Source organism: Perna viridis, chromosome 2 (assembly GCF_037379345.1).
Source record: "Perna viridis isolate PV_CMFRI_1.1 ecotype Kerala chromosome 2, ASM3737934v1, whole genome shotgun sequence".
NCBI lineage: Eukaryota > Metazoa > Mollusca > Bivalvia > Mytilida > Mytilidae > Perna > Perna viridis.
The window spans coordinates 3,572,159-3,582,993 of record NC_142446.1 but is presented as its reverse complement, the minus strand read 5'-3'; the positions used below and the strand labels follow the sequence as shown (position 1 = coordinate 3,582,993).

The 10,835-nt window shown below is 34.4% G+C and overlaps 2 protein-coding genes across 2 annotated transcripts; one reads left to right on the top strand and one right to left on the bottom strand.

Annotated features, from left to right (window-relative positions):
* Positions 1-119: 119 nt before the first annotated feature.
* On the top strand, positions 120-2,474 carry LOC148623327 (uncharacterized). The gene is made up of 3 exons (XM_088571270.1): positions 120-1,232; positions 1,379-1,476; positions 2,060-2,474. The coding sequence occupies exons 1-3, from the start codon at positions 1,065-1,067 to the stop codon at positions 2,472-2,474; spliced, it is 681 nt and encodes a 226-aa protein (XP_088427396.1). The 5' UTR covers positions 120-1,064.
* A 6,970-nt stretch (positions 2,475-9,444) lies between these two features.
* LOC148623326 (uncharacterized) lies at positions 9,445-10,817 on the bottom strand. The gene has a single exon (XM_088565111.1). It carries the CDS (start codon positions 10,778-10,780, stop codon positions 10,469-10,471), a length of 312 nt encoding a protein of 103 aa, XP_088421237.1. The 5' UTR covers positions 10,781-10,817; the 3' UTR covers positions 9,445-10,468.
* Positions 10,818-10,835: the final 18 nt, after the last annotated feature.

Below are 10,835 nucleotides of genomic sequence, written 5' to 3'. Positions count from 1 at the left end.
TGAATTTAAATATTACAATATGAATTTCTAATATTAAAAATCTTCTAATAATAAAAAATCATTTTGTAATATTACAAATTAATTTTCTAATATTACAAAATATTGATTTTTGTCCACTTTGGCTTGCCATACTTGCCATAAGATGTGCATTTTCGTGGAATTCTTTTTAGTAGATACGTTTTAAATTAAGGAAACGTCTCGAATTTTCTATTTCGTCCTCAAATGTCACAAGACACAAAAAGCAACGTCTTTGCACAGAATATGACTTTAAACGAATTTTCACATTGCAAAACGTCTATGTATACATATAGTTTTATGCTTTAAATGAACACAACATTCATGATACTTTGCATGTTATTAAGTACCAGTCTGTATAAAATTCAAACACTGGTTATGGTACATGTGATTCATGGTGTAGTAAAACCCACGGAACAAACAATTTTTTTTCGATCTTCAGATGCTATATAGTCTTTTTTCATATTCATATCTGTACATTTGACAAAATCATACATTTATCTCCCACTCAAAGCAAATCAAGAACGACAACTCTTGCATAGTGCTAATTTCATGTATAATCTATATAAATCTTATCTCAGAATGCAACACTCAAATGGAAAATCAAGACTAGTAATGTGGTGTGTATCTTTTCCTAAATCAGAAATGAAAATAAACTTGGAGCGTTTATGACATGCATCACATGGCGTCAATACCAAACTTTCATGCACCATAGAAGTTGATGTTTTCACAATAGAATTAGACAACAAAAATGCAAAAAGTACAAAGAATACGCATAGTATTATTTTTTCAGACAAATGTACATGCAATCAAAAAGAAGTGTCAAATGCAGCGTTACGGAAACGGAAACAAAAGAGAAACCGAACCGAAGAAACGCGAGAAAATCAAAAGAGAAAACAAAAAGAGAGAAGCCAAACTAATTGTCCTGAAGAGGAAAATGCTAAAAAGTGAACCCCAAAAAGCGTTGGCGTGAGAATAAAATAAAATTAACTGTAACAGAAGTTTGCGATAACGATGCCACTAAAAACAATTTTGAATTTCCAAATCGAATGTCAAAATGTAGGCCTTTGAAGAAACTTAAATCGTGTTTACCACAAACACCAGATAAGCGTGCATCAACTCTTGCTGCGTATCTAAAGACAAAATCACCAACTGTTAAAATTCTCGAAGATGAAAATATAATATCAACACCTCAAGATCAACTAGCGTCAACCATAGTTTAAAACATGAAGGAAACTATTAAAAAAAGGCTAAATATCGACGGTCGGACGAAGCGCGAGCAGCAAACATATCTTTAGCGCAGGCGCTAGAGGTGTCTCAGAAATAAATATCAAGAGCAACTACATTCAGAAAAACACGTAAGACAAGGTGTGTTGCATTGAGTGATGACAACAAAAAAATCATGTATAACTTTTGGTGTTCTTCAGAAAATTCGCATTCCACCGGAAACAAAAAAACGATGTAGAGTTCGCATAGGCCGTAAAAAATACTCATCACGCCCAGTGCTAATTCTTGAAAAAACTCAAACTGAAGTGTTTCAGAAGTTTAAACCTTCCTGTCCAAATATTAAAACATCACAACGCGTGTTTGAGAGATGTAAACAGTTCTTTGTTCGATCAGCTAACAAAAAAGATCGCATTACATGTTGCTGTCGCTATCATTTAGAAATTAAGTACGTTTAAATATGTGATGGAGAACCGCAGAAAAATTAACCATACACGTAATGAATCTAACCAACTAAAAATTTACAATGATATATATATATATATATATATATATATATATATATATATATATATATATATATATATATATATATATATGAAATTTGTAAGAGACTATGTGTGAAAAAACACATGAATGTTTTTCCATCTCAAGACATGCATCAGAAGAGACTGTATTGACTGTGGTGTTTTGAAGTTTCCTACTGATCTCAACGAAACTAGTATCAGCTCAGATTCTCCGGACGTGAACTGGAAGTGTTTCGAATACTTAGATATTAAAAAAATCAGGGTTGAAGTGAAAAATGATCCTAGTTCTGAAGAAAAAGCAAACCAGGAGAAATGATGGCTTATTTTTCAAAGCTACTAGATAAATTCCCGTTCCATATGTTTAGAGCTAAGTGGCAGAATATACAGTTAAAGTCATTAATTAAAAACTTCCCATTAAAATATTGTATAACGGTACACGACTTTTCGGAAAACTATAGGTACAAAGAACAAATACAAATTCAATCAGACTACTTCCAGAAACGAGAAGTTTCGATACACGTCACATTAATTTACAGACATGCTGTGCTGAACGTGGACGGCGTGCACAGTACAAATGTTGATCCCGGTATTGTTACCGAACATTTTACTGTTATTTCCAATGATGGAAGACGTGATCATCATTTTACACATTATGTACAAAATCAAATTTCAGAATATCTATATAAGAACGATTTCATATCATGTTGATGTCGACCAGCCACGAGTTTTGTGACGGGTGCTCCAGTCAGTATAAGAGTCGTCACTATCTTGGTAATTTACCAAATTCGTTCCAGGAATTAGGTTACAGGAAGATTGTGAGAAACTTTTTTGAAATAGCGCACGCAAAGGGCCCGCAGGATGCAGCCGGTGGGTTTTTGAAAAACCAGGCCGATTTAGCTGTGATTAGATGGAAAGCGTCCATTCAATCAGCGGAAGATTTCTTTAAATTTTGTAGCGAAAATCTTATTCAACCAAAAACTGAAGGCTGTAAGCGGAGGATCTTTAAATTTATAGAAACCATAGCACAAAACGAACCACGGCTTTATAAACCAATTCCATTGGTTCGGTCTATCCATCAAGCCGTCGCACTTCAAAAAAGGCGATACATCAATTAGGTCTTTGTCGTGTTACACTTGCGAGACGTGCCTTTTAGATTTAAATACACAGTGTGAAAACCTCAAATTCACAGATAAATTTGTAACATATAAAGTTAAATATTTTATTTAGAGTTTATTGGTAGTTTGCGAAAACATTTTCAGCAGAACATATTAAAATCGTTTTTAAAAACATTTTGATTTTTTTCAAAATGTTTTGGTAACGTTTTTGAAACATTTTACCGTTTAAATCTGAAAAAGGTTTTCAGACTTGTTTATTGAAATTTTTTAAAATAACATGTCACTGTAATGTTTTTGGATCTATTTTTAGGAAAAGGAAAACTATTGACCAAACTTTACGACAAACGTGATGACTTTTCATTCAGAATTGTCAACTTTCCTTTCATCTGTGGCAACTTCCTTCAGCACCTGCGTATGGAGTTCATATCACAACTCGTACGTTATGCCAGAGCTTGTCGAAACTACACAGACTTTTTGTATCGCGCTAGAACTCTAACAAATAAGCTTCTGGAACGGGGTTATGTTGCTACAAGATTGAAGTCATCACTACAGAAGTTTTATGGTCGTCATCATAAACTCGTGGATCGTTATGGTGTATCTATCTGCACCATGAAAACTGATTTATTCAACGGTTCATAGTTTGCCTTTCCTCGTTTGTCTACCCCAAACTTGACTTTTTATGAGCAACTCGGTGGGTGTTTCTAGAAAAGCAGAGAACGCCTAACCTACCGGTGCACCTGGTCCATGCTCCCAGTTTTTACTGGAGTCCGGGTTGCTCATTTGCTTTTGTTACTTTGTATGTAAGATTTTAGTTACTTTATATTCTTTGTTGTGTATGTCTGTTTTCCATGTCTGGTTCTTTGTCCCTGGATTACATTCTTTTGATTACCGCTATAACCTTGATTACTCTTTGATATGTTATAAAAATGTTTTCTGATAATGTTTTCATTACATTCCTTTGAAACAGGTTAAAAACTTTTCCAGATATAGTTTTAATAAGATTTTCTGAAATGTTCAATAAATAGTTGTAGAAATGTAGTTATTGAAAACGTTATTATAGCATTTCTGCAACTATACATTTTTACGTTTTAAGCACATTTCCAAAAATGTTTTCAGTCTTAAAAGGAAACTTTTCTAAAACATTTTTACTACGTTTTTATGCTAGCTGGGTTTAACTTTTGTAGCGAAAATCTGATTCAACCAAAAACTGAAGGCTGTAAGCGGAGGATCTTTAAGTTTGTAGAAACTATACCGCGAAACGAACCAAGGCTTTATAAACCAATTCCAGCGGTTCGGTCTATCCATCAAGCCGTCGCACTTCCAAAAGGCGATATATCAATTACAATGTAGATCTTTATAGTGTTACATTTGTGAGCCGTGCCTTTTAGATTTAAATACACAATGTGAAAACCTCAAATTCATAGATAAATTTGTAATATTTAGTTATACCCGAGAAGTCAAATTTCAACCTGATAAATTCAAATACAGATGACATAGAAGACGAAAGATCTCGTTAGTAAAAAGACAATATTTGCTGTTTTATGTGATGACAAAGAGTACGATTTTTACCTTGTAAATGCAAAATCCGTAACTTTTATGTTAGATTATGATAAAACAGACAGTTGGGGCGTTCGATTCAACTCGAGATCTCGTGTGATAGAAGGTTAGTATTTTCAATACATGAACGGCAATCCATTAGTTATCTTTAATTCGTCATAAATTGGCATCGATTCTAGCACTCTGATGTCTATATTTGCGATGACGACGATACTGAGAACTGTAGCAGTGACGGACTTGGTGTTAAGGACCACACCCGTCAAACAATAGTTGACAGTGTCAAAATGTGTGATTACGTTCGATGATTTAGGCTTTTTATATTTGTGCAGTTGAAGTATAATATGATTTTTAAGTTGTTGTTTTGCTATGGTTTAGGTTTTAAACTTGTTTCAAAAAAATACCATGAGCGTTATACACACAATTAAATGTACACAAGTTTATGAAAAGACTTCAAAATCGTTAATTTTGACGTTACGTCCAGTGGTATCGACATCTTGCACGACGTCGGAATGTACATGAAATGTCGGGAGGCTCCAGCCGAAAAGCAGACGAAAGCGGGAGAGTTAATTCCTATATAGATGCATTTATTTCAAACTTTCCAACATTAATTTACTATTCGTAATCATAAATTGTAATGAAAACGTTCCATTTTAATTTTTCTCATTTATATATTTAAATAAAACTTCGCAAATATTAAAGGAATTGTTGATGTAACTAAAAGTTTGTTTGTTTGTTTGTTGGGGTTTAACGTCCGAGCAGCAATATTTCAGCTATATTCAGATAATGAACATGAAATGGATGACAAAATGAACATGAAATGAAAAAAAAAGGATGGGTCACAAGGATAATAGGGTCGACAAATTTTGATTGCTACTAGAAAAAGGGAGGGATGGGTAAGGTCGGGCAATTTAGCCTCCTGCGGCGGAGCGCAGTGGTTCCTACTCCTATCGAATACCACAGCAGGGTTCTTTAACGTGCGAGGAACGTGGCATCTTTCCCAACACGATGCACCACTATGGTTTGCAGTCAGGTTTTCCGTATTATAGCCTGACAACCCAAGCATTAACATGCCAGGGGTACCCCCATTCTACCACCTGGGGCACACATCCCAGTTGCTCTGTGGGCAGAGCGCCTAGCCCCCGGCTAGGTTTCTCAGCACTATTTAGTCGCCTTTTACGACAAGCTTAGCGCTGCTGCAGGCCTATTCTTTTGACACCCGGACCTGCAGGGGGCTGTAACTAAAAGTAATGATAAGTTTATTAGCAATGTGCCAATGATTTGTGCAAATTATCTGTTATTAGCGTGCTTATTATTTTTCAGCTATTGTACTCAGAAAACATTAAACACATTGCTCAGGGATCTGTCTGACTGTATACGCAAGAATGAGGGACAGAAACATGGCTGCCAATTAGTTTTGCTCCCCAGGGGTTCCTCGGTTACCTGAATCTACAGTTACCATTGAATGTAATGGGAACAGTTGTAGTTACAATCACTGACCAATGCTCGGTAAACTGACAGAAATTCTTTCCACAATGTAACAACTTGATTCTTTCGTGTCGGAATCAATAGCATCAGAAACCATCAATAAAACGGGCAAATTTGTCAATAACTTGAGTTTTTCTGTGCCAGAAAGACTTGTGCATTCAATTTCACCTGCTTTGTTTTTCCCTGTTGCGAATTTATACCATAGTTTTCAATTAAAGTCGTCAGTTTTTCAATACTATCAAACTGACAGCCTTTCACATTCGCGAAATCATCGAGAGCTTTTGTGTCATTAATTAGATTTCGTAGCATAACATCGGTAATTCTCATCATTAAATGGAGTTCATTTACAACGTAATTTTCACTAGGTAAATCCAAAAGGGGACAGTGTTTGCTTCCGAATACGACTTTTCCAGACTTTGCATTTTTCTTCATTTTATCTATTGATCGCCCTAAATTTTCCGAATTGTGGTATTGAAATGGTTTTCTCAATCTCGAGAAAGTTTACAGCATGGACAGGCATATTCAGCCGTGGATCCATTTAATCCTAACAATATTTGAATGAATTTCATTTCGGCCGAAATAAAGAGCTCTACGTGTATATTTTTCTCGTTTACAGTCCAAACATCTCTAGTAGCTAAATAGTTGATTTGATTAAATATTGCTTGGCAGTAATATTTCATATTTTCGTAGTTCTCGCTGCATTCAACGATGCCTAAAGTTTGTTGTTCTTGGTGAGATAAGTCTTATCCGTTGACGCGTCCGAAATGGAAAGGAAAACAAAATTCGAAATTCTACTCACTCGAGTCCCGTCGCCAGATTTTTTTTTACTTTTACTGAAGTAGAGTTCGGGTTTAACTTTAAGCGATGCTCAATCAACTTCTGAATTTCCAATTCAACATTTACCATAGCCCCTGGAACGTTTCCTGGTAAAGGCTCAATTTCTATAGACTTGTTCAAATCGTCGCGACTTTGCAATAGCAGATACGTTCTCGGTAAATTATTTGCAATCATAGCAAGTTCGTGGTACGCTGCATTACTTATACAGAATTTGTCCATAATGAACACTAATTTTCTCATTTTCTCCATAGCCTCTTTATCCAGACTTGAATAGTTAGCATTTTTGTCAAAGTGCAGGGAAAGTAAATTTCCATTTTCATTTTTTAATTTGAGATCTACCGGTTTAAATCCAAAAGATTCCAAAAACCACAAGGCTCTCTCTGGTTCGTTTTTCAATAATTTAAGTGTCCGAAATTTTGTTTTTGGTTGCATCTGGTTTACATCAAAACATTGTTTCATTTTCGGTAGTTAACTTCCTAAACATTTGTTTCGATCTAACAAATATGTGTTGCTGTCTTTCCGTGTCATATCTAAATTCTGATCACTAATAACAGTGGCAACACTATCAAAAGTCTGCAGCTTTTCGAACAAGTCTTGACATTTTTTTTTATCGAATTCAACATTTTTCTCGCTAACTGTACTAAGAATAAAGTTTTGTTCCTTAACATTGTATAGTTCTGTTCTAAATTTTGCAAATGTGAATGATTTACACAAGTACCAAAGCCTGCTATCTCCTTTTAACGTCTGTACTTTTGGCACACACTTTATACACGAAAGCCTGAATCCTGGTTTTATGTTTTTTACCATATGTTAACTGAAGAAAGTCAATCTGGCTATTTAAGATCGTGATATGGCAGAGAGTATTTTTCAGATAAATTGTGTATTTGTCTAACAAAATTGTTCGTTGAGCTTAAAGTAAGTGCTATCTCTGTTTCATTAACATCGGCTCTATTGACGAACTTAAGAGAGTTCTCAGTAGTTTTGGTTGAATTTTGGTACTTATAACTGTCCCACGGCGAAAGATTGTGCGACATTTCTGGTGACGTGTTATCAAAGATTAACTGACTCTATGGCTGACGTTAATTTCAATTTCTCTGTTCCGATCTTTTTACATACAAGTTTTCCATCGACTGGAAAAATTGTCCTTAAATGTTATTAGCGGTACAATTTTGACTGGAAATTTCAAAGAAACTCCATGTCCGTTTATACGGTATGCGCAATACCAATGATCGGAAAGTGCTAATCTTTTAAAGTCGTCTAGTTCTGCCAGAATCTCTTTCGTTGAACTAAAACTACGGAACAACTGACTCGGAAAGGTGATAGTAAAGGTCTCCGTGCTAGACTTCAGTCGTTTTAGGAATGTGATTATCTGGTTCTCATGTGTTTTCTTCTTCACCATATCCGTTCCATTTAATCAGAAAAAGTTCTCCCCATAAATAAAAAAAGCATGTATATAGTTTCAAGTAAACAGCCTTGTCTTTTTTATTTTTTGGATCAATTTGCTCCCAGGTTTATTAAAACTTTTTGTCGAGTTTTACCGAATAAAATTGGGCAAATTTAACAATTATTTGTATTGTCATAAAAAAAACACGATGACGCATTTCTATAGTTACCAAAATATATTGAAAGGATACAAAATGTATATATGTGTAATTGGCACTTACGTGTGAATATTGCTTTCTGTCGATTACGATTCTAAGGCATTCTAATAATCTTTAAAGTTCGATAACGCCGTCTAAAATGTCATAGCAACTGTAATTTATGAATATTATTTGACATGTTTTCCTGCTTGCTATGTATTTTGAGAACTAAGCATGATAATCTGTCACAAAGTCAACAAAAATTACTTTCCTGTTTACTACTTCCGGCAATAAATACCAGGCGAGAAATATAACGGTATGATTGTGCCCAATTATAGACCTGTAATTTAAGAGATGAGTAACTGTAGCATTAACCAACCAATTAATTTTGAAATCCTGTGGTTTGGAAATAACCAAAATATCGCATATTTTCATCATCTTCAACTGTCAAAATTCTTTGGATCAAACATATATTTAACTACAAACCAAACTTTTATAAATTGAAGTTATAAATAAATTATATACATTGTATGATTTGTTTTAAGATATTTTATATTTATTGCATTTTAATGAAATTGAAGAGGGAAACATGATGTTCCTTTCCTGGCAAGCAGATTTGAGATGTGTTGCATGTCCAATTACCAGACATGATATACACGTACATTTGTATCATGAACTCATCTTTTCAAGGAAGTTTTTGTTCATGTTTTAAAATGTAGCAAAAAAAGTGGAAAGTAAAGGGCTTCCAATGTATGTGTACTCATATGTTTGTTGCATTATCTGAGATTGTGTCATTTTTATTGCATTTGTGAATATTAAAAAGGTCAACAACCTTTTTATCTTCATAAGAAAACTCAGTTTGTTTGTTGCTTGGCATTTGGTGGATGGCATCTCATTGGTAATATACCACATCTCCTATTTTTATATCAATTACATGTATTTCATTTAAACTGTCAGAAGATGGGAAATGGAGAGTTTTGCATCAATGAAAATGTTTAGTCCTTAAATATGTTTGTTAGGATAATGTCCAAAGTTTTTTTCTTTAGTGGCAACTTAAAATGGTCACGTCCTTTAAAACTGAACAAAACTTGAAAAACTATGAAAGAAATGCCAACATTTATGTTTGGATCTTTAAAACCACCAATAACTACCCATTATAACAAATCTCATTTTTAGTTAAATCCCATCTTGGGCCATGAGGGACTTGATGCAGTCTTTCCAAAGGTTGATATTTTTTTTAATGACATTCGGTCCTGTGATGAAATACGATTTTCAGGACCAAACCAAGTTTTACCGTCCATTTTGACCTTAATCAAGAATGACTAATATCGGAAATTTTCCAGACTTCCGGTCTGGCGTTCTGCATTTATTTACCGGTCCTGACACATTTTTACTGGTGATATCTGATGGTCCAAACAAACCTTCGGAAAGACTGCTTGATGTCTTGTTAATAATCTTTTTAAATACAGGTACATATGTATATGATACAATTTACTAATTTTCAAGTAGGGACATTGACACATTTAAATTGGTATAACAGTATTTCAGTAGCTACCAGTACATGTACTACATATAAATACATTTTAGTATATAACAAGAGTTTTATGTCTTGTTTATGACATTTCACTGATAGAAGATTTATATAACAATCCAGTGGAAATAGCATACATGTACATGTAATTTTACAGGTTACAACAAACATCTTATATGAAAAATCAAGAAAACAATGCTCCAACATAAAGGCAATGATGGGTAAAATACAAAAAAGTTTACAATCTTTGATTCAATATTTAAATGATGGTTTCTTTTAAGTAGTGAGTCTAGTGTGCTAGTATGTACATTTGTATCTCTACTGCAATGAACTGCTGAGTACCTCTCCTTTAGTCCTCAAGTTGGGTTTATACTAAAATGTGACATGTTAAGATGGTGAATGGTGGTTTAGAAGTGATGGTATCTTCCATTTCTTGTAGAGAAATTCTAATTTGCTCACATTCTTCATTCAAGTCATGTCTATATGAAGTAGCAATACCATTATGCACAGTGGTCAATGAAGTATACACATATTACCAGTATTCTGTCAATAAAAATTACCCACGGCCAAGATTTCCTATCCTTCTGAAACCTACAATCACATTTGGTCAACTTTCTTGGCAAAGAGTGTAATTTGTTTCGAAAGTTCTTTTGTCATTTCCTCTTTAGTAGCTTTGGGGTGTTCTTTAACCCATTTCGCAATTTTCGCAATCGTTGCATTCCTTAAAGCCTCCACTTCATTTTCGCCGCTCACGCGTTGATACAGTTCGTTGACGATTCTAGCACTGGTAATTTTCTTCAAAAGGTCATCTTCCCCCTTTTGAACCCATAGAAGTGTTGCGAATTCTTGTATAAGATCAGCATTTCCCAATCTCCAAGATTCATCTATTTTCAGCAGCCCACTGTCCATTTTGTTTGTTTACGGATGTGACTGGTTCTGTTATTGATTATAAGATGAGCAGAGG

Excerpts from the sequence above, each read along its gene's own strand:
- LOC148623327 (XM_088571270.1), top strand. The coding sequence starts at position 1,065 with ATGTCAAAATGTAGGCCTTTGAAGAAACTTAAATCGTGTTTACCACAA. Across the intron at positions 1,233-1,378 it reads ATCAACTAGCGTCAACCATA|ACAAGGTGTGTTGCATTGAG; the intron begins GTTTAAAACATG and ends AAAACACGTAAG. Across the intron at positions 1,477-2,059 it reads ACCGGAAACAAAAAAACGAT|AAAAAGCAAACCAGGAGAAA; the intron begins GTAGAGTTCGCA and ends CTAGTTCTGAAG.
- LOC148623326 (XM_088565111.1), bottom strand. The coding sequence starts at position 10,780 with ATGGACAGTGGGCTGCTGAAAATAGATGAATCTTGGAGATTGGGAAAT.